This window comes from Vanacampus margaritifer, chromosome 16 (assembly GCF_051991255.1).
Source record: "Vanacampus margaritifer isolate UIUO_Vmar chromosome 16, RoL_Vmar_1.0, whole genome shotgun sequence".
In the NCBI taxonomy this organism is placed as follows: domain Eukaryota; kingdom Metazoa; phylum Chordata; class Actinopteri; order Syngnathiformes; family Syngnathidae; genus Vanacampus; species Vanacampus margaritifer.
The window spans coordinates 2,980,284-3,002,757 of NC_135447.1; the positions used below are offsets into that span (position 1 = coordinate 2,980,284).

The 22,474-nt window shown below is 47.0% G+C and overlaps 3 protein-coding genes across 4 annotated transcripts; 2 read left to right on the plus strand and 1 right to left on the minus strand.

Moving 5' to 3' along the window:
- Window positions 1–263: 263 nt before the first annotated feature.
- Window positions 264–7,129, plus strand: LOC144036762 (LIM domain kinase 1-like). The gene is made up of 15 exons (XM_077547636.1): window positions 264–608; window positions 1,968–2,106; window positions 2,641–2,750; window positions 2,820–2,987; window positions 3,063–3,168; window positions 3,252–3,499; window positions 3,573–3,747; window positions 3,844–3,930; window positions 3,997–4,128; window positions 4,773–4,832; window positions 4,909–4,974; window positions 5,081–5,264; window positions 5,355–5,410; window positions 5,834–5,991; window positions 6,054–7,129. Exons 1-15 carry the CDS (start codon window positions 565–567, stop codon window positions 6,535–6,537), a joined length of 2,217 nt encoding a protein of 738 aa, XP_077403762.1. The 5' UTR covers window positions 264–564; the 3' UTR covers window positions 6,538–7,129.
- A 76-nt stretch (window positions 7,130–7,205) lies between these two features.
- On the plus strand, window positions 7,206–13,056 carry LOC144036766 (septin-5-like). Of its 2 annotated transcripts, XM_077547645.1 has the most exons (13): window positions 7,206–7,377; window positions 7,731–7,753; window positions 8,395–8,643; window positions 8,930–9,026; window positions 9,106–9,192; window positions 10,444–10,567; window positions 10,641–10,775; window positions 11,622–11,739; window positions 11,855–11,956; window positions 12,029–12,125; window positions 12,324–12,486; window positions 12,557–12,659; window positions 12,856–13,056. In XM_077547645.1, the coding sequence occupies exons 1-13, from the start codon at window positions 7,332–7,334 to the stop codon at window positions 12,916–12,918; spliced, it is 1,407 nt and encodes a 468-aa protein (XP_077403771.1). In that variant the 5' UTR covers window positions 7,206–7,331; the 3' UTR covers window positions 12,919–13,056. The 2 variants fall into 2 exon arrangements, with proteins under 2 accessions (XP_077403771.1, XP_077403772.1); XM_077547646.1 differs by lacking the exons at window positions 7,206–7,377; window positions 7,731–7,753 and adding an exon at window positions 7,767–8,073.
- A 634-nt stretch (window positions 13,057–13,690) lies between these two features.
- mntb (MAX network transcriptional repressor b) lies at window positions 13,691–21,829 on the minus strand. Its single transcript, XM_077547642.1, is given in 7 exon segments — window positions 13,691–15,125; window positions 15,127–15,328; window positions 16,063–16,255; window positions 17,158–17,269; window positions 17,353–17,394; window positions 18,989–19,502; window positions 21,460–21,829. Coding segments are annotated over 7 exon segments (1,632 nt in total). The 5' UTR covers window positions 21,566–21,829; the 3' UTR covers window positions 13,691–14,662.
- Between the last annotated feature and the right edge of the window lie 645 nt (window positions 21,830–22,474).

The window sequence follows — 22,474 nt, forward strand, 5'->3', positions numbered from 1 at the left end:
TAAGCAGAAGTAAATGGATGATGGATGGATGGTTTTACACCTGAACTACTAACAGGCTTCTGCAGAGAGTTTGAACACATTTGACAAAAACTGTTTGCTTTTTTAAAGTTTTTTTAAAAAAAATCCTATGATGAATCTGTGCTGTTGTGTGCAATGAATAGAACTCTTGGCTGGAGGCTAAGTGGCACAAAACACACACTTGCACGCACACGCACAGAAATACCGACGGTTGGTTGCATGTGACTTCCTGAAAGAAAGCACCAGATGAGACTTGACTTTTTGCAAGTGGATCCTGAGCAGGACGTAACAGGACCAGGAAGGTGGAGTCTAGGTTCTATACTGGGACGAGTCCATGAGAGGAAGAGCAACCATCTGGTGTCAGTGGGTCACTTTTTTTTTTTCTCCCACTCACATTAGCAGGAAGTTAGCACACACACACACAGGAAAGCAACCTGCCCGAGCTCGCACAAGATGTTCCACATGAAGGGATCCAGTGGCTTTTTCTTCCCCTGTTGTTTCTTCAGCCAACTTTAAGAGGGTGAGCTTTGACGCGACGCCACTAGGATGTCTCGGCGGGACCAGAAATTTGGACGGGGGATGAAAGGACGGTAAGAGACGGGCGTCGTTTGTCAGATGAGGCGTGCACGTACAATTTAGACTGGAGCAACAATGCAAGTTGCAACACACACACACACACACACACTTCCTTCCTGGATAGAGAAAGTCAACAGCAACTACATTTCTACTTTTGACTTTGAGCTTTTAGAAGACGTTTTTGACAAGTTTGACAGTTGATGCGATTTTCTCTATGCGCTCACTGATGGTCAAAGTTTTTCACCACATTGTGTCTGGAATTTGTATTCTTAATCTCACAAGATCTTTGATGAGGTCAACATCGATGAGGTGAACATGGCAAGGAATCCAGTAGGACCTTGTCTGAACGAATGGCGTGAATGAACTGAAATACAACCACAGAAAAGAATGTTAGGAAAAAGCATGCTAAATTTGAAAATAAATAAATAAATGTGTCAAGCATTTGAAAAGGCTCTGAAAAGGATTTGGGTCTGTCCACTGAAGGCATGGGCCGGCCTCGCAACCTGATGGTATGATGAAACCGGAGAAAAAATATCCCGGTGGTACATTTGACTCGGTGATCGTGTCAGCGTGGCCTTTGCGGCTGAGGCGGGAAAGGAAACGAGGTGGGGTCGTACAGGACGTGGCCGCCCACCGCGTTTGTGCTGCTTTGTAGATTAGCCACCACAACGACTGAATGTGAACACGTGAACTTCTATACCCTTAAGTTGAAGTAGAACACCTTCACCTGGGTGCTATTTGGACCAATTCTATGGTGTTGAAAATAGCTTTCTCTTTTTGACGACACAATGTTAATGGATGAACAAACGTAGTTCTGGGATTTTGAAGGTATGAGGATTCTGCCCGACACCAGTGTTATAGCACTTATCCTTATTGGGGTCATGGAAGACTTTGGGGCGAGAACCATGGGTACACAACCTGGACTGGCCGCCAGTCAATCTCAGGGCAAATACAAACAACAGACTTTTCACCAGTCAATGTCGGTGCACATGTGGACAATTTACATGACTCATCAAAAGACAATTTGGAGTCTTCCATGAAGCTAACTTGTTTCTTAGAATAGGGGCATTGTTGGCATACCCTGAGAGGTCACCCAACTTGAAGAGAACATACCACACCAGTCCGCACAGGAAGGCCAGAGACATGTTTCAAACTGCAAATCTTACAACCTTAAGGCAGACGGGCAAACCACTAGGACACTGTGTTGCATTTTAGTCAACATGAAAAGCCGTTTAGAGCCATCAACCAACGTACCATAAAACATGCAAACCGCCCAAAAATAAAAATGCACCTGAAACTGTCAAGACTTTTTGGATTTGACGTTCTTTCTCACGGGTAGCGCTTTTGAACATCTGATGCTCTCTGGCGCGCAGGTGCCGAGAATGCGGTTGCATCCTGTCTCACTGGTACTACGAGCGAGATGGACAACTGTACTGCAAGAGGCACTACTGGCAGCGTTACGGCGAGAACTGTCACGGCTGCACCGAGACGCTCCAACCAGGATTCGTCATGGTGAGCTCAACCATGTCCATTCATATTTAGCGACATTGTAACATAACGCTGACTCACTACCAAGTGAGAAGCCACGGTTGATGTCAGCATATCAACAAAACCCAGCCTGAAGCAAACTTCCAGCAAATTGGTGCGACTTCCTGTGGTTGACTGAAAAAGCTTCTTTGTCTTGGTGAAGTCGTGAAACCGTGTCCTATGAAAAGCTCCTGACATTGCAGCGCTGCATACTAGCCTGGATGCAGAAATTGTCACGAGGGGTGTTTCACTGTGGTGGGGTGGGGGTGGGGCAGCAGGAACACAAGGGAGAAGCCAAGGGGAATCTCCAAATTGTATCCATTTTGCAAAAAGGCAAACAAGAGGTACTGGACAGAAGCATCAGAAACCAGCCCAAAAAAACCCAACAACAAAATTGACCTACTTGTAGAACCAACTAGATAGATAGAAAATGGATCGATTGATAGAGGAAAATGCGTGTGTGATTGGGGCCCACATCAACGTCACATTGAAAGAGAGACACACTGCATGTACCGGCAGGTCGCTGGGGAGCAGAAGTACCACCCCGAATGCTTCACATGTATGAAGTGTCAGATATTAATTGGAGATGGAGACTGCTACACACTTGTGGAACGTTCCAAACTCTTCTGGTAAGTCTCAAATTTCCATCTTCGCGGTCTTTTTGAGTTCCTTCGGTGTGTTGACGTTTTGTCTGGCAGCGGTCAGTGTTTCAGTCAGGGTGCAGCAGCATCACCCTCGTTACTACCTATCACGAGCCCCCACACAGTGGCACTGGTGTCACTTCCTCCACAAACAGACGGCCATCGAGGTCTCAAGGTGGCCGCTGGACTCAGCCAAGAAAGCGGTCCTCTGGTTACCGTGACAGCGTGAGTCCAATTTTGGCAGAAATCCTGAACTTCAGTCTTTTACTTCCTATCCAATCCTTCCTCATCCTCCTTCAGGTTAGACACGGACGTCCTTGGTCAGGACCTACTGTCTTCAGTCCACATTGGAGACAACGTCCTGGAAGTCAACGGCATTCCGGTCCACAATGTTTGCCCCAACGAGGTTCCTGATGGCTAAATGAACCATCCGTGAGCGATAAATCAGACAAAGTGAAGCCAATCTAAAGTCAACCTTGCTTTCTTTAGGTAGCTCATGTCATCCAGGACACAAGCAGACCACTGCAGCTAACCGTTGAACACAATCCACGGTCCAAGACCTCCACCAATATCCACGAAGATCTCAATTGTGTCTGTGAAAATGTGCCTTTGACACACACGCTTCCAAACCTGGAGGAGGAGCCTGGATCAGGGGTGGAGACGCTGGAACTAACCAGAACGAGTCTCTCCTCGCATCAGCATCGAGGAACCATGGGAATGCGATCCCGAAACATCCTGTAATTTTAGCTCCCAACTGTCTTTGAATGACCAAAGCTATCTTGTTTGGCTAAGTTAGGTTTCCTCTTTCAGGCGAAGCTGCAGCATCGAAAAGTCTTCTTTGTCACTCTTATCCCAAAAGAAAGACATGGTGCGCTCCGAGTCTCTGCGTGCCGACCCCGGGGATCGAACCCATCGCATCTTCAGGCCTTCAGACCTCATCCATGGAGAAGTGCTAGGGAGGGGTTTCTTCGGACAGGCTGTCAAGGTAGAGTAGTAGCCTTGGTCCCACAGCAACGGCCATTAAAAAAAAAGTACATTTGGGGAATGAAATGTACACCGTGATCTTCATGTCATTGTCAAGGTGACACATCAGGAGACAGGAGAGGTGATGGTGATGAAAGAGTTGATACGTTTTGATGAGGAGACGCACAAGACTTTCCTGAAGGAGGTACGTGTCTTCAAGAAGCTACTTGTTCTTCAATGGTTGTACGTTGACCTTCTGTCTGGCCTTCAGGTAAAGGTGATGCGCTGTCTGGATCATCCCAATGTCCTCAAGTTCATTGGACTATTTTACAAGGACAAGCGCATAAACTTTGTGTCCGAGTACATCCAGGGAGGAACGCTCAGAGAAAGCATCGTTAAAATGGTACAGCACATTTTTCACTCTTACACGATTCATCAAGGTACACTTCAACTTTGAACATCATGGAGGCAGGATGGCCCACTCTGATACCCTTAAAAGTGGTTGGGAACAACTTTTGACAATAGCAGCACACAAACAAACCGTAACAGAAGAATGGATGCTGCAATTAATTATGTTCTCGCAGATTTACTCACCGTTTCCTTGTTGAATATGAACAGCGAGATGAGTTTTGTGCATTTTTTATCTGGTAAAGATGTCCGTGCTCCCCCTCCATAAAACGAGACGGAAGACATGGATTTTCATCCGTTGCCTTGATTGGTCAAAACAAAATCTGCAAAGATGCCGCATCGTCCAATCAGCTCGAAGTATTGTACAGCAAGCCCCGCCTTTCCCGAACGGGTCTGCCTTGTAAAGTACCAGATTGATAATGTGAAGAACTCCCTCAAGTGAATCACAATTATCAATCTGGCTGGCGAGGTTACTGTACAGTACATACCGGACCCAACCAAAGGATGGAATGTTAGAAACAATGTTTGTTGACTTGTGTTCTCACTAAGTTTCTGCAAGAGTGACTATTTGTTGAGTTGATCTGGTGGTGGTGGAAAGCATGCTAATGCTAATGTTTGATGTCCATCTGGTTGTTTTAGGACAATAACTTTTTATGGAACGTCAGAGTGAGTTACGCCAAAGACATTGCAGCTGGAATGGTGAGTCTTTATGCTCTATGGGAGGACTACGGCAAAACCATCATCTCACCTTTTATGCCAAATCTCACCTTGTTAGGCATATTTACACTCCATGAACGTCATCCATCGTGATTTAAACTCATACAACTGCCTGGTCAAAGAGGTAAACTCATAGTTGTAGTTTTACATCAGACATCTGTTCAGTATCATTTTCCAAATGTACAAAATGATTGGCAAACTCACAGTGGTTGCTTTTCCCCCTCATTTAGGATCAGTCCGTTGTGGTGGCAGATTTTGGTCTGGCTCGTTTGGTGACTGGAGAAAGGAATCGCAGCAGGACTTCTCTGGATCGACCTCCAAAGGGAACATTGTCGGAGATGCGCAAGCCAGACCGCAGGAAGCGCTACACGGTGGTTGGGAACCCCTATTGGATGGCCCCGGAGATGATCCATGGTGATGCTTGAGGCTGGAGTGAAACATAAACAAGAATGAAACATCTTCACATCGCTGTGGTTGACAATGTGTCACCTTTGCACCTCTCAGGGAAAAGCTACGATGAACGTGTGGACATCTTTTCCTTCGGAATCATCATTTGTGAGGTAGGCAAGTAGAATTCATTCCGAAATTGCTTTAACATGCGACTTGGAGACCAAAGGCTCCATTAACACTGGATGTTTTTTTTTCCTTCCCATAATGCTAAGTTTATGCCATAACATGAGACAGAAAATGAAGTACTTTGTAATATTTAAAAAGTGCGAAGAGTCAGTCTAGAGAAGGGTTGAAGTTGGGCATCAGGTCTGAAGTAAAAAAGTTCATTGAGAAGTGCAGATGATTTCATCCAAACATAAATGGTTCGCTCCTTTCATTTGAACCATGTCAAAGTCTTTTGATCCTGGCGCCTACAAGAATCGGAATTGAGAATCTTTTGGAACCAGAATCAAAACTTGTCCAGAGTAAGCAAACAAAACGACATAGAATGTGTCACACGTACGCACGCATGAATTGCTCCGAATATTTTTCAGATCATAGGAAGAGTGAGCGCCGACCCGGACTTCCTTCCTCGGAGTAACGACTTTGGACTGAATGTGGCTGCTTTCATTGAGCAGCACCAGCCCTCAGAGTGCCCTTTGACCTTCCTACCACTGGCTGCACTGTGCTGTGACATGGATGCTGACCAAAGGTAACCTCAGCTCACTTTCACCACAATACAGTGAGACTGTAATCTTGACAAAACTATCACAGGCCTTCCTTCTCCACGCTGGAGGAGTGGCTGGAGAATCTGCTGATGCACTTGGACATCGGCCTGCCGCTGCGCTCCGAGATGGAGCAGATCTGCAAAACCTTTTGGCAGAACCACCAACACAGTTCAGAACAGGAAAACCTGTCCACTTCTTCTCCACATTCTCAGACTCCCAACACATCTCCCGACGATGGAAACAATCACAATCATCATTTTCCTCAAACTAGCGCAAACTGCACGCCTCTCAACGATTGTGAGCACTTGAAACAAGAACTTGCGGAACAAAATGTGAACACCAGCTCGTCTACAAACAGATTCTTGACGTCAGAGTCCGACACCTCCGAATGTCACGAACGTGGACAAGCCCAAAGCCATACAGAATCCTCACAAGTCGACAGCCTGCCTGCAGGCCGGTCTAATAGGTCTAGAAGGATTTGCAGAGTTTTGTGGAACAGGACCACACAGGACAACCAATCTTTGCTATGATTGCTTTATCTTGTCAACACATAAAAGTCCATGGGCCCTGTGTTTTTATCGTGTTGTTTGGTGACCCAGTAAAGGGGTGGGAGTCAAACTTTTATGAAACTATTAGAAAAAGTATAACTTTTCACACGCTGGAAATATTTCGTTTTAGAAATTCATTGCCCCGCCTAGCCAAACAGAGATGCTTGTAAGACGGCAATATCTGCCTTGACCAATGAGAAACGCTGCTTTCAGCCACCCTGTACCACAATAATAATTTTTTAAAAAAAACATGCAAGATAGCGGACTCTTAGATGTTAATGTTACAGAGTGACAAAGAATATTGTGAGAAATGTTGCTACATGTGTCCTATTTTGCCTGCAAAGAAATCTACATGTGGGCTCGGTTTTTATTTATTTATTTATTTATTTATAGTAATGTATAAAATCTAAACAACCATATGAATCTAACAGCATTATTAGAGTTGCTTGACGAAACTACCAAACTACGTAATCTAGCTAGCTAGCTATATAGCTAATCACTTCTTTCTCTGTTCGTTCAGGTTTGCGTTAATTCAAATAAACAACAAGGAATAAATTATTTGTGTTACATTAGGCCTTACGTTGTTAAGTGGGAGTTTATGTTGCCTTGATTTCTTTGACTTCGTAACATTAAGCGTGCTATTAGCCGCCAGCTACCTTAGCGGTATGCCGCACTCGCGTGAAGAAGGCACGTCACATACCACGTGATGAGCGCGGCGCGCACGCACGCACGCACTCAACCCTGGTGCGGGTGCGAGTGTTGTTTGTGCCCACAACATGGAGCACATGTCCTCGCCGGTTCGCTTTCGCAGCAACGCCAAAGGTAGGATATTATCACACTTAAAAATATTTGTATATACACACACACACACTTCCTATACTTTAAGACACGCCATTTTACCTTCCTGCCTACTAGCTGGCGCCTGCTTCTATATGTTTACACAGCTACGTGCACATATTTACAATTTTTAAATGCTCTTCTATACAGTACTAGTTTTTGCCTCCCTGTTACTTGACCTGCATGTTTACACGCTAATCTTATATGCATACATGATGCTGGGAAATTATACTTTTAATCCAGGTCATAAATGTTGATTCAAAGTTGCATGTATTTGTAATCAACAATACAATAACGTGTGCGTGTGTTTGTGTGTGTGCGCGCATGCAATCTAACAGCTGCAACTTTGTCAGAAAAGGAGGTAAGTGAGATTAGCTGTTGTTTGTAATGTGTTGGAAGCGTTGTGTGTTCAATCTGTGTCCACCCCCCATCCCTGCACAATCGAGCATTAGAAGCGGGATTAAGCGGCAGCAAAGCTTTCTGGGTAATGAGAGATGACGGCTAAAAGGAGGCCAGACATGGCCTGCTCGAGTCTGCAGCTCAGTGAGCCGACGTGACCTCGCGTTCTTTGAGCCAAGTTTTGACTCGAGCAGTCGCGTCCAACCTTTTTGGAAGCTAACAAAAATGGAACTCAAGTTATTGCTATTACTTTGTCGGATGATTGATTTGACAACTTTGATGGTTTGTTACTATACTTTACATCACAGGAACAGCTGAACAAATGATACATGATTTGATGTACATCAGTGATTGGTCGCAGCACACCAGATAGTGAAAAACAAGCGACAACACAGACAAGCAATAGACTGGTCGCCAGCCAGTTTCAGTGCACGTATAGACACACGCACGCGTATTCCGTCCCCCATTCAGTTTGTTCATCTCCAATGAACTTAGCATGCTAACATGCTAAAGTTGCGACTGAAACCAACCATTAAAGTCCTGATTTTGAGGCAGCCCCGTCATATGCCTGAGTTTGCATAACTCCGCCTCTTCCTGTTCCAGCTGTCCAGTCTCCGCGTGAAGGACGAGGATGGCGTCCACTTCCCCTTTGCCAGCAGGGCCCCGCCCCTGGCCTCGCAGCCCCTCCCCCCGGCCCAACGCGGGGCGGATGCGTCGCCGAGGTTCTCCGACCAGCCTTTGCCGCTTGCCGGGTGGACGCCCGTCTCACGACGCTCGCTGGATTCGCCGCTTAGCCCCGCTTCGCGCCCGCGGAGTCCCTGGGGATGCTTCGACCCTTACGACTCGCCAGAGGTGAGCGCACAGCCAATGACATTTAAAAAAATAAAATAATTTGTTGTTCAATTTATCAAGAGGCCACTCGGCAAGGTTGATAATAAATAACAAATTAAATATTTCTATTTTTTTAGCAACTGTTTTTTTTTTTTTTTGACAAGAAACCGATTTCTAAAGCCTCTGTGACTTCTTTCCTTTCCTGAAAATCTAAGCGAGCTTGTCATGATTTTGAACGTCAGGTCTGTCGTTAGTGTAAAAGTTCATTTGTTCTGTTAGCGCTAAAGGCTAAATTTTGTTTGCGCAGGATCAGGACAGAGAGTACGTCGGCTTTGCCGCGTTGCCCAATCAAGTCCATCGAAAGACGGTGAAGAAAGGCTTCACGTTCACGCTGATGGTGGCAGGTCAGTCTCGCGCACCGCTCGGATTGACGGCGCCGATCATGCCGATTGATCATGCTGATGACCATCCAAACCCGCGCAGGAGAAAGCGGCCTGGGAAAGTCCACGCTGATCAACAGCTTGTTCCTCACCGACCTTTACAAAGACCGCAAGATTCCCAATGCCGAAGGTCAGCAGCATCGTTTCATCCTTTACATGAAAACATCTAACGAATTACGGGCCGTGACATTATTTTAATCACTCATTCCCTCGCAGCCATTTTCACCGAAGCACCCCCCCTTTGCTCCCGGTTGTTTTACAGAATTTTGATTGATTTTGCAAGGCCTACAGAATATTGTGTTCTATTGCTATAAGAAACCTACCAAAAGAAAGATTAGAGTCTCTTCTTTCATCAGAAAAAAAACATATTTCTATCTGTTTCCATTTAGCATCCATTAGCATTAAGCTAACATTCGTCATTATTCACAAATCTGTTGAAAACAGTGGGGAAAAGAGCTTTTTTCCCCGACATGGCCCTGGTTGATCTCTTATACTCTGCTGCCACCTGCTGGTTGTTTTTTTGTAATAACTAACATTGCTTTAAACGACCTCTTCGGGTCAGAGGCCGCATCAAAGCTTTCTGTATGCTCTAGCATTTATAACAAAGAACGTATAAGTACGTTTTTGGGAGTAAAGGACAAAGTATTAAAAAACGCATTTTGGGATTTGAATGAGTTAATCATTAACTCATTCACTGCCAATGACGGCTATAGACGTCAAAAATGCATTTGAGCTATTTCTATTAGTTTAACATTTTTTCCCACTTTTGTTAACAAGAGTATGAAAACCTAGATTTTTTTTTTATTGTATTAGAACAGATATAACATTTGTGATTAATCGTGAGTTAAGTAGTGAAATCATGCGATTCATTACGATTAAAAATTGTAATCGCCTGGCGCCCTTAATTTTAAATAATCTTTTCTTTAAAAAAAAAGATTATTAAAAATTTAACAAAAAATGATTGTTTGATTTTTAAAAAAGAAGAAGAAAAGATTATAAAAAAATTAGGGGCATTAGGAGATTAAAATTTGTAATCGTAATTAATCGGAGGACTTGACTAGTTAACTCACGATTAATCAAAAATGTTATATCTGTTCTTAATGTACAAAATTTTTTTCTAGGTTTTCATGCTCTTGTTAACAAAAATGGAAAAAAAATGTTAAACCAATAGAAATAGTTCAAATGAATTTTTTAAAGTCTATAGCTGTCAATGGCAGTGAATGAGTTAATTGATCCGTAGATAATTTTTGCCATTCATTGTTGAATCAGATTTAAAAAGCAAAACATTTTTCATCAAACGATGATCAAAGTAGCTGTCGATGAATTTCCTCATCGATTAGTTGCCCACCAGTTGATTTTTGCGCTAAATGTGTGTGCGCAGAGCGCATCAGCCAGACGGTGAGCACGGTGAAGCACACGGTTAGCATCGAGGAGAAAGGCGTCAAGCTGAGGCTGAGCATCATCGACACGCCGGGCTTCGGCGACGCCGTCAACAACATGCACAGGTCTCGCACCCGCGCGGGCGTCGGGCCCACGCGCGCGGGCTTTTGTTTTGACGCCTTGTTTCCCGCGCGCTAGCTGGAAGCACCTTGAGGACTACGTGGAGCAGCAGTTCGATCAGTTCTTCCGCGACGAGAGCGGCCTCAACCGCAGGAACATCCAAGACAACCGCGTGCACTGCTGCTTATACTTCATCTCGCCGTATGGACACGGGTACGCGCTCACGCACACGCGCAACGTTTTCTTACGCTAGTACGCAAACACTTATTTGGAACCGTATTAGGCTTGTATGGTAGCTAGCGCCAAGTAGATGAAGTTGGATCTACACTGTGAAAAAAAAAATGAAAAAAAGAAGAGAGATTTATTTGAAAGATCTAGTGAAGTTTTTTCACTCCAAAATTCTATGTAAATTTTTTCAAAGAGTTTTGAGGACATTTTACCAGTTTATTTAAATAAAAACAAAAAAAGCTAATCAAGGCTTGAGGAACGAACCCACAACCTTCGGGTTGGGAGACAGCCACTCTAACACCTGAGCCGTGCCGTGCCTGCTGTGTGTTAGTATATTGATGATGTCAGGTGGAATCCTTCGACCTCCAAGGGTCACGTTTTTGGTCTCATTTTGGACACACCAGTAATGCAGTATAGTGGCAAAGAGCAAGAGTGGCATGGCTCAGGTGGTAGAGTGGCTGTCGGTCATCAGTTCATTCATCAACGCTTGTGTTTTTTTTTTTAATAAACGTAAAATGAACTCAAAACTCTCCTTGCCAAATTTGCTTAGAACTTCTGAGTGAAAAAACTTTCAAGTAAATATTACTTCTTTTTTTTTTTTTAGTGTATGCTATCTTAACGCTGCATTCGAGGAAAGTAGGAAGTCAGACGTACCCCACTTGGAATATCTTTCTAAAATCCATCAACATTGGCTGATAGGGTTTAAATTCAAAATGGCGGCCGCAGTGCTTTGCAAATAGATCCACTTTCAAAAATCTGCGTTTTGGCTTGTTGTGGCGGCTGAGGTGCTCGTAAGTCGATGTGCTTCTGGATTCATGCGTGTGCGTCCAGCCTGCGACCTCTGGACGTGGAATGCATGCGCGCCCTTCACGACAAGGTCAACATCGTCCCTGTGTTGGCCAAAGCCGACAGCCTGACGCAGGCTGAGGTGTGCAAGAAGAAGATCAAGGTAAGGCCCGCATGCTAATGCTAATGCTAACACACGCTCCATCGGCCAATCAGAGGTGTTGGAAGCAACTGTTTGTTTTGAAAGGGGGACTTACCTGAATTTTGCGGCCTTTCAGATCTGCGAGGAGCTGCGTCGCTTCGGGATCAACATCTACCAGTTTTCCGACTGCGACTCGGACGAGGACGACGACTTCAAGAGGCGGGACCGGCTGCTCAAGGTGAGGCGGGCGAGCCGGCCGAGGCTTTCCGAGGCGTCTCGCTGACGGACGCGTCGTCTTGTGTGCGCGCAGGACAGCGTCCCCTTCGCCGTCATCGGGAGCAACGTCCTGGTGGAGAGTAAAGGCCGCAGGTTCAAAGGTCGCGCGTACCCCTGGGGAGTGGTTGAAGGTACCGGGCTCCTGCTTAAGCATCACCTTTGATATTCTTTTTTTTTTGGGAAACAAACACTTGTCTGTGCTGTGTCAAATCTAAAGATGGCGTCAGTTTCACTTTACAGGCCACCTTCATGACTTGGAAGGCCACTTTGATCAAATGGAAGACTTTTGAAGGCATAATTTGATCAGACTTACTGTGTGTGTGTTCCAGTGGAGAGTCCGGCCCACTCGGACTTCCTGCTTTTGCGGGACATGCTGGTGAGGACGCACATGCAGGACCTGAAGGACGTGACCCGCGAAAGCCACTACGAGAACTACCGGGCGCACTGCATCCAGAACATGACGCGCATGGTCGTCCAGGACCGCAAGCGCAGGTGCGTAGACGGGCTTGGGACGGCGTCAGATCAAACCTCTGGCTTGTCTTTTCATTTCCCGTTTTTGTAGTTTGCGAGACAAGTATAGAGAAGAAAGCGCCGTGGACGTCCCACTGCCGCTCGCCGCCTTCGACACGGAAAAGGAAAGACTCATCTTTGAAAAAGACCAGGAGGTACGCCGCTCATCTCGCACTCTCACTCGCTTCCAACAGCAAGGCGGCCATTTTTGTCCGCAACGACTCTTGCTTCATCAGTCCACTGTCAATTCTACATTCAATTCTACAAAAAAAACACTTTTTAACAAGGCAAAAGTGAATTGCTGTTAACTGTGGGTCCGCTCGTTGTTGACCCTTTGCTGCTGGTGTGCAGCTGAGGAGGATGCAAGAACTTCTGGAGAGGATTCAGGAGCAGATGCAGAGCAGCCGCATTTGAAAGCACAAAGTGGACCAACGTCAGCTGACCCAACAACGTGGGACAAACTGCCATCGGACTTCTGCTTGGATTCCCTTTCGTCATGTCCTTTTTCTTCGTTTTCCATCATTTTCTAATAAACTTGTTATTAGTCAGGTTTCCATCCGACTGGTTTGATTTTTTTATTGAGAGGGGACTCCGCCGCTGTAGGTGGCGCTATACACCATTAGGAGATGTGATCCACCAGTAATTTAAAAGAAGATCAGGAAGCGACTGCACCGAGCGATGACGTCGTATGCGTTTGCTTTTGTAGTTCTTGATCAATCGTAGCGTTTTTTTTTGTTGTTGCAATTTTCCATCTAAAATAGCATTAATATTCGCTTATTTAATTAATTCCAAAAATATTTCAGTTTCATCGTTCCTCCAAACATAGCTTACTTTATCGTCCGCCATGGCTTTGTGACCACAAACGTACGTGTGACGTTTATCCGGTCTTACCAGCGGTTCTTCGCAAAACCTGTTTTTCCATGGCCAAAATTGACATTTTTCTTTTTTCGATACGCTTCAAAAATCCACCCCCTCTAAGCGGAAAACCCTTTTTGCGAATGTTGGGCCCTTTTTCGAATTTCTGGCGTTTCCGTTCGGTTTTATTTTTTGCATTTTTTGAAAATTCTAATAAAAAATGGGTGGATGGAAAACCAACTATTGTTTCTGCCGCCATATCTAGTGGCCATTGTAGTCAAGTGACAAATCCAATAAAAACAGTTGGAAGGAGCAGGCGAGAAACGAGGACTGTTGTAAATGTAATAATATTTATTAAGAATCTTGACGTTGACGGCCCACAGTGCTCAGGCCTTTATTATTTCACTTAACACTTTCGCCATAGGGAAAACAGACGTGCTCGTATTAATATATAATATCAATATATAGTGTGAGGTCCAACGTCCCACCCGCGCTGCCTTCAACATGGTCCCGTAAACATGCACCACAACAACACAAAGCAGCATTCACAAACACAATCAGAATCAAAACAAGTCCCACGCACCAGCGTGCGTCACATGAAAGATTACGCAATCAGCAATCAGAAGATTCCGCCTGATCACAATCGCAACTAAAGAGTCGACCAAGCGCTTTTTTCTTCAAACTTTTTCGCTTTTTCACGTCCAGTCCCAAAGAGCAAAAATCAAAACTTATGTTGTTTTTCATCTGCTCAGTGTGTGTGTGTGTTGTCACAGTGATGAAGAGGTTAAGTGGAGGCACACGCAAGCAAGGACAAGCATGCTGCCGCTTTCAAGACAACGTGGATGATGGGACGCAATAAAAACAAAAAAAAGTCAAATTGATGTTAGACTTGGAAGTCTGCAAAAAATGATTTTTTTTTTTTTTTAACTGATCAGCTGCTTGTCGTTTGTACGACAGCAGAGGGCGCTCTGGCAAACTTCTTCAGCACATTACAGCGTCCCTTCCCCACAACTGCCACAAGATGGCGGCAAAGTACTGCATCAAGCTCCTCAACTCGCTTCCATATCGTTCCAAGAACCAAGCAATGTTTTTGTTAGAAAGGGCTTTGGCCACCACGCCCTCCCCCTCCCCAAAAAATAAAACAAAGTAAATTGCAGTAATGTGGCAAAATATATCCATCTTCTTGCTTTGCGTGTTTTGTTTTGTTTTTGAGGGGGGCTGTACGCACCCAAGGGAGTTTAAGACGTCTACACGTTCCTGACCAGTGACATCATCACAGCGCGACGCCACTTCATGGCAGCTTTTATGCCAGCTTGATGGTGCTGACGGGGAAGGTGGGCATCGTAACCATGGTGACAGCCGCCTGGCCCACCAGTTGGGGGTGGGGCGCCAGCACGGCAGTGGGCTTCCCCAATGCCGCCGCCTGCTGGTTCGCCACGCCACCATTGGCGCCGGCCTGAGGTGGGAGCTGCATGCGGGGCAGCGCGTGGTGGGCGAAGGTGTGTGTGATGTGGCCCACCACGGCAGACTGCGACACCGACACCCCCTGGGGGTACAGGGCGGGAAGGCGGGACGGGAGGGGCGCCCCCAGCCGCGCCACCGGGTGCACCGTGATGTGGCCGATGGGGGCAGGGCCGGGTGAGGGGGCGATGTGCGGAAGGTGCTTGTGATTGGCCGGCAAGGCGTGGCTGACAGCCTGGATGACGGAGGGGTGCGACACGGCCGAGGCGGGGGGGGTGGGGGATGGCGGCGTGGGCGATGACGGTGGGAGGCGGCAGCGGGGCCTGGGGGGGAGCGGGGACGGAGGAGGGCGGGGCCGTGGCCAGCAGGGCCGCATGCTGGATGGGCAGGTGGGGGGCTAGCAGCTGCGCCTGTAGGATGGGGGGGCCCGCTGTCGCACGGGGGAGGGGTGCGGGAGCACCGGCGGGGGCGTCCTCATCGTCGTCCTGCTCCAGGTTGTCTTCGCCTTCTGTCAACACAAAAAATAATAATAATGAATCTCACCAGTTGTTAGACTGCTGTTGGCATGAGTCAGCACATCATGATACACGAGTCGGCAAATGCGTCGTCAACATCCACGAGGCACTAGCAACGTCACAACAAGTCAGCAACTTTGTTGACATGAGTCGGCGGCACAAGTCAGCTAGTCTCATGATGAGTCGGCAACAATGCGATGAAGAGTCAACTCATGTTGCCATGAGCAAGCAGCAACGTTTAGATGACTCAGCGCATTTGAGGACTTATGTCGCCATGAGTCAGCGCATGTCATGACCACTCCACACACGTCAACCTAAGGCAGCAACGTCGTCATGACAAGTCAGCAGCAATGTTGTGATGAGTCAACTTATGTTGACATGACTCAGGTCGACATGAGTTAGTAGCCAGTAATCAGTCAGCAACATTGTTGGCATGATGAGTTAACTCAAGTCGACATGACTAAGTGAATGTTGGCACCAATGTTGACGTGAGTCAGCACAAGTTACACTGACTCAGTCATGATGAGTCAGCAAAAATCTTGTAACAAGTCAGATTATGTTGACATTTGCTGATTTATGTGGACATTAAGTCAGCAAATGAAAGTAAAAGTTACACTGACTCAGCAAACACCAGAATGAGTCGGCACATGTCAACATACAGTAAGCAAGTAGCAATGTGGTGGTAAATCAGGCAGGCGAGGCGCGAGGCGCGAGGCGCGAGGCGTACCCGAGGCGGTGGAGGTGGACGCCTGGTCGTCTTCGGGCTGGACGCTTTGTCGGATCAAGCGTTCGATCTCCAGCGCGTCCATCCGCTGACTCAGCTCTTTCTTCAGCTCCGATAAACGCTGCTGAGTGGCGATCTTCTCGCGGGCCAGCCGCTCCATCTCATGCTCGTATTCCTTCTCCTTGCGCTTCAGCGTCTGCGCCGACCACCCGCCCGCATAGAAAAAAAAACAACAAAACAGTTACACACGCTACTTTCGACCAATCACGGCACAGGAGTGACCACATGGCGGCGGGAAGCTTTCCTGAAGCTACATGCTAACGACATTCAGTCAGATGAAAGCCAGGGGGAGGGGCCATAATTGACAGGCCAATCAAGTGACAGGAAATGAGCCCTGGGTGGTGAATATGCTGCGTCGCCACGGCAACAGTCGAAGCACCTGAACAAGCTTATGATGGAGGATTCACTAACTTTTTGGAAATACCCCATTTTTTTTGTTTGTTTTGAAATATCACTTTTTTGAAAATGCACAACTCACAAGAATACAAAAAAAAGACTATATAAAAATATAGAATTTTCAATTAAATTATTTTCAGAAACATAACTTGTAATGTAAAATGTACAACTTTTTGAAAGTTCACAAATGCACAACTCACAAGAATACAAAAAAGACTAGATAAAAATATAGAATTTTCAATTAAATTATTTTCAGAAACATAACTTGTAATGTAAAATGTACAACTTTTGAAAGTTCACAAACAAACAAGAAATTTGGGAAAAATGACTTTTTGAAAACACACAACATCTTGTTGGTAATTTCAACATTTTCACAAATGTGCGACATTTGCAAAAAATAGCAAACAAAACCCCAACATTTTTGGGGGTGATGTCATCGCCATCGCCGTGGCAACAGCTGCCTGCCTGCGCATCGCCCCTGGCAACCTCTGCCCAACTGCTAACAGCGTCACACAAGTCATGTGATTAGACCCCGCCTCCCCTCCTTCACTTCCTGGCAGGCACACGTTGCAGCCGTTGCCACGGATACGGGCCAACAGCAGCACCAACGCCTTGACGACGAGAGCGCGAGGGAGGCGGTACCTGGATGTAACGCAAGGCGCTGCGCAGGACGCTGAGGTTGGACGTCTTCTTGTCATCCACGTTGGGGACGTTCTTCTTCAACGTCTCGAAACATTCCTTTAGGTGAGCGCGCCTGACAAAAAAAAAAAAAACAGTTTTGAGAGAGCTACAATCGTCAAATGGCCCACAGTTGATAGAAGGGCCCGCGCGACTCACCTGTTCTGCTCCAGTTTGTTGTGGACCTCCCTCGTGCCCGCCCTGGGAACACGAACACAAAAACATGGTCAACATACGTGCACGCACGTGCGTGCGTACGAGCGCACCATCAAACATTTATTATTTGGTGTGTCGTGTGAAGCTCTCGGCGCCTTTTGGGTGCATTTGAAGACATCAGCTACATTCCTTTTCTCTACTTATTAGTTATGAAATGGCAATGCAGTTGATAGTTTTGTCCAAAAATATGGACAAACTTTATTCTTCTACATATGCATGTCATTAATGATAACATTTTTGTAAATATATGCATATGCATATATGCAGTATATTGTTGGACTTATATGAAAAGGGTAAACAGTATACGCTTTGGCTTCAGTCTACACCTTTTGGCCTTTGTTCTTATGTGTATATTTCTTTTTTTTTTACTTATTGATTGTTATGACCAAATAAACTAATCTAAACTCCCTTCCCAACTTGACCACCTTTTTCCCCAAAAGTCTTCAAAAGCTCCATTTCTATGGAGGACCAAAAATGCCCAAAAAATAAATAAATAAATAAAAGTGAAAAAAAAAAAAGGGATCTAAAAAAATTATTCAAAAATGAAATACCCAAAAAATTATATAAATGGAAATGAAAACAACAACAAATATTTATACATAAATAAATAAATGTAAATATAAAAACCAAGATTAAAAAACTAAACATTAAATGTGGAATTAAATACAAAAATAAATATATAAATAGGATTAAAATGTTATTCAAATGAGAAGGCGGTCTTAATTGTGTCTTGGGTTGAACTATTAGCCTATTGGCTTCGCCGCCATTTTGTCTTGAGACACGAGCATACTTCAGACTTGCTGCCAAAGCCACTTGGTGGCGATAATGCAGCATTATTTAAAAAAAAAAAAACAACTTCAACTTGTTAGCACAAAAGTGTTGCTATGCATTTTAATGTTTGATTTCATAACAAACTAATGTTTCATGGCTATAACACATTTTTTTCTAATCATACAAACTTCTTGAAAAAAAACACACATTTGTTTTGAGAAAATATTGACAATTCCGAGCTTACGTCAAAAGGGCGGCGTTCCAGGGAGGTTTGAATTTGGATTTATCCCACTTGGAGTGAACTAGTTCTGCCCTCAAAGAGTTTGAGGCAAACGTAAAAAACAAAGATGGCTGATTAGGATAAATTATTTGTTGTTATAGTTTGCGGCACGTGAACATCTGTCTTGTGTTTACATTTGCCTCAAACGCTTTGAGGTTGGAAATGACACAATCCGAGTGGGATGAATCCGATTTCCCACTTTCCCCAAATGCAGCATTTTTACTCTGTGAAGCGTTGCTCTCCGCTCATTGGAAAGCATTGGACGTTGAATCGTTAATCATTGATTATTTTGATTTGAATATGTGATCAAATGTTTGACTACTATAATATTTGCATGCTAGTCAAAGTTCAAAAGCAATATAACGCGCCGTGGAAATGAAGCATTGCATTGTGGAAATATCAGAAATGTTCGGAATTGTCAACTTCATTTTCAAAAGTATTTGGCAACTTTCTTTCAGAAAAATGTGAACGTTTTGGCAATATGCATAATTTTTTTTTACTTTTTACTTGACTTGTTTGAATACCAACCCTCCAGGCCTCCTCTTGGCATTTGCCCCTCCTCTCATGTCGTCCAGCATGAGCCCATTGGTCCTGAGGTGGGATGAGGGCGGAGCCTGGTGAGACACCAGGGCGGGCCGCGGGGCCGGCCCGTCGCCGCACACGGGGGGCGGATACCGAACGTGAACCTGAGGCTGTTGCGATTGGCCGCATTTGATCAGCCGGTTAGCGACGTCCACTTTGACGTGGGGGGGGCAAAGCAGCGGATGGGGCGCCGCCTGCGGCGGGGAGGGAGACGAGCTGTTAGCCAGCGGCGGGCCGCCGAGCGCGGTCGCTGCCAGAGGGAGGGGCGTGGTCGTCGTCGCGACGACCGGCATCACGGGGATGATGGCAACGGGCCCCTGCGCGGGCGGGGGCGGAGGGTGGGGCGTCCGTTCGCCACAGCTGGCGTGGTCGGCTCCGATTGGCTGCTGTGGGAGCGGCTCAGGGTGTCTCGACTCCGCCTCCTGGTTGATGAGCGCCTTCACCTTGCACTGATCTTCCTCTGAAAAGAAAAAATGGGTTGTGATGTCATCTTTCTATTTATAGCACACATTTCACAACAGACAGCAGGTAGAATGCGTGCCTCGGTTCGAACATTATATGTAGCTTGAGCTAGCATTAGCTTCATGGACGGCTAACAAATTGGGCACAGGTGAGAACGCCCATTTGTACGTGCCACGGATAAACGACTTCCGGGTTTCAAACATCAGCGTGGTTTCCGGCCACTGATGGCCACGTTCCAACACTCGCACCCCCACCCTACACCCCCCATCTCAACTCTCTGAAATGCTTCGAACAACTGAGACAGACACACTCGCACCCGTCGACGGGAACGCTGCAACAGAGTGGCGCAAAGGTGGAAGCGCACGAACTGGGACGCGGCCCACATGTCGCAAACAGGAAACGGAAACAAAACTGATGTGTGACAAACAGGAAGTCCCGCCTCCTCCATGGCATATACCCCATTGTCTGGCGACCAGTCCTGGGTGTACCCCACCTCTGGCCAATGTCAGCTGGGTTCGATTCCAACATGGGGAGACGCTTTGCACAAAATGGACGGCTGGCTGATTGCTATGATGTCATCAAGAAAATGTATGCGTCTGGAAATCGGTGTGTAAAAGACCGAGTTGCCATGGAAACAGCGGCCATGTCGGGAACATCCCCATTGCAGGGATTCCTCAAACGCCTTCTACGGCCCATCGCCGACATCTGACGCAACCGCGTGCCAATCACATGACTTCCTCATGACACACACGCACGCACACTATCAAACTGGCCAAGTGTGTGTGACCTTCACTTGAATTCATTAAACGTGCATTTAAACAACCAGTCGTGTGACAAGAGGCAGCAGGGGTGAAAGTTCACAGCTCAATCAACACTTGACTTTTCAAGCAGACGCAAATGCTTGCACATTTAAATAAACATTTGAAGGTTTACAACAGCAACAAAATCGAGCATTCCTTAAGAAAAGGGTCAAAAAGCTTCATTACAACTCAATGTCAGCGTGCATTTTCTGGACTTTTGATCATTGAAATGCTTGCACATTCCTTTCTTCATTAAAAAAGAAAAAGAAGCAAACTCAGACAAAACAACAGTTGACAAAGTCATCAAACATTTCAGCATTTTTGAAAAGTAGAAAGACAGAAAACAGATGAACTGGTTGTTGTAAATGGCACGCGTGCACGCGACTCCACGCGCTAGAATGCAGCGCGCACGTCAATTATGTAACTGGGTGGAAAAGCTAGGTCGGCGTGCGGAGGGGGGAGCTTGTCCCCTCCCCGCCTATGAATGTCTGTGTGTCTTGGTGAGGGCACGTGGTGACCGGTGGGGGTGGGGTCACTAGACTGCGACACGTCATCAGAGGAGGAGTCACGTAGACTTCCCCGACCAAACCCCCCCCCCCCACCCCACCAAATTCCTTCCTTCCTTCCCGGTCTTCACGCTATAGTACGCGTGCTCGTGAACAATAAACAAGCGTCGTGGGCGCGCGGACGAGGATGGGGAGGGGGTGAATGCGAAGAAGCCCCCCCACCCCCTCCCCTCACGCGCGTGTCATAAGGTGGCTATTATGTAAATAAAAAAAAAAAGGGTAGGGAAGAAGCGTGTGCGTGCACGCCGCTCAAAAGTGGGCCAAGTGGATCGCGCGCGCGTGACACATTTCGAGCACACATGGCCTACATGACGTCAGATAATGGGGGGGGGGGGCGGTTGTAGAAATATAGACGATGGGGAGGGGGGGGGGTGAGGGAAGGCTCGTGACAGGAACTCCTTGGCGGTGACGTGCACGCGCGAATGCGTGCGTGGGGATCGCCGACAGGGGGAAAAAAAAGTGTCTCAGCATAGAAAAAACGCCAAGAAAAGGCACACTTTTGGAACCGGAAATGGAGGCTTCGCGGGTCTGAACCGAAACCGGAGGTTCGAGCTGGCGAGGGGGGGTGGGCACGTCGCTCGATTCTTACCGTGTGAGAAGCTCCGCGATTCAGCCAGTTCGGTCCGCTCGATCCGGTCCCGCTCGGCCTGCCACTCCAGGAAGCGGGCGGCCTCCAGTAGCGTGTCGATGCTCATGGCGGAACCGGGACGAGGTGACGATGACGGCCGAGTAGACGAGACGAGAGCGGCGCGGAGAAGTGGGGGGGGGGGGGGGGGGGGCGGCGGGGGGGTATTCTCCGGTTCGCGAGGGGAGGGGTCGGTGCAGCTGGTGGTCGGTGTGTTTGGCGTGCACGGTTCCACGTCCCCGCGGGCTGCTCGGGAATCCGGCTGGCTCGCTCGTCGGCGGGCCGGACCGGGCCGTGCTCGTCCAAAGTGTTCGGGCGACAAGATGGCGATGAGGCTCGTCCGAACTCACAACAAGCTTTGAGGCGTCGCACGCCACGCCCTCCCGCAGTCTGGCCCCGCCCTCTTACTACAGCTCCCACAAAACACGGAGCACCTTACGTTTTTCCTCCACAGCACTTGCAGCCCCCACAATCTCTCCGGAAGCCCCATCGAGTCCCTTTGGCGTCCTTCGTATCCGCTGAAGGCGTTTAAACGCGGCGTGGCTGAAGTGACGTCACTTCGCCAGTGCCGGAGTCGTCACAAAGCGCTCCCGTCCGCTTGACGCCGCAACCGGGTTTTGGCGACGACTGCCGGGCCGCAGCGCGTGCCGGCCGCCCATTGGCTACCTTTGCGGAGGCCGGCCAATCGGCGACGAGAACAACAAGCGTGGTGCTGGGCCACATGGGCGCCCGCCCCGCCCGGATCCGGCGCGCGTACGTGTGCGTGCGAGGCATTTGCATGGGTAGCACGTGACCTAAAAGCCCCGCCCCCCCAGCGAGAGCGTGTGGCCTGTCGCAATGACGTCACCTGGACTATGGCGTGGCACGGCAAACTGCAACAAATTTCGCTTCCAATTTATTTTCCACAGAAAAAATAGATAAATTTATAGATTTTAATATTTTATTAGAGCTTTCAAATGAAACGGATCAACAATGAAAA

Coding starts and splice junctions, on each gene's coding strand:
- LOC144036762 (XM_077547636.1), top strand. CDS start 565: ATGTCTCGGCGGGACCAGAAATTTGGACGGGGGATGAAAGGACG. Junction 2,988..3,062: donor CCTCTGGTTACCGTGACAGC/GTGAGTCCAATT, acceptor ATCCTCCTTCAG/GTTAGACACGGACGTCCTTG. Junction 4,833..4,908: donor AAGACATTGCAGCTGGAATG/GTGAGTCTTTAT, acceptor TCACCTTGTTAG/GCATATTTACACTCCATGAA.
- LOC144036766 (XM_077547645.1), top strand. CDS start 7,332: ATGGAGCACATGTCCTCGCCGGTTCGCTTTCGCAGCAACGCCAAAG. Junction 10,776..11,621: donor ATCTCGCCGTATGGACACGG/GTACGCGCTCAC, acceptor GTGTGCGTCCAG/CCTGCGACCTCTGGACGTGG. Junction 11,740..11,854: donor TGTGCAAGAAGAAGATCAAG/GTAAGGCCCGCA, acceptor GCGGCCTTTCAG/ATCTGCGAGGAGCTGCGTCG.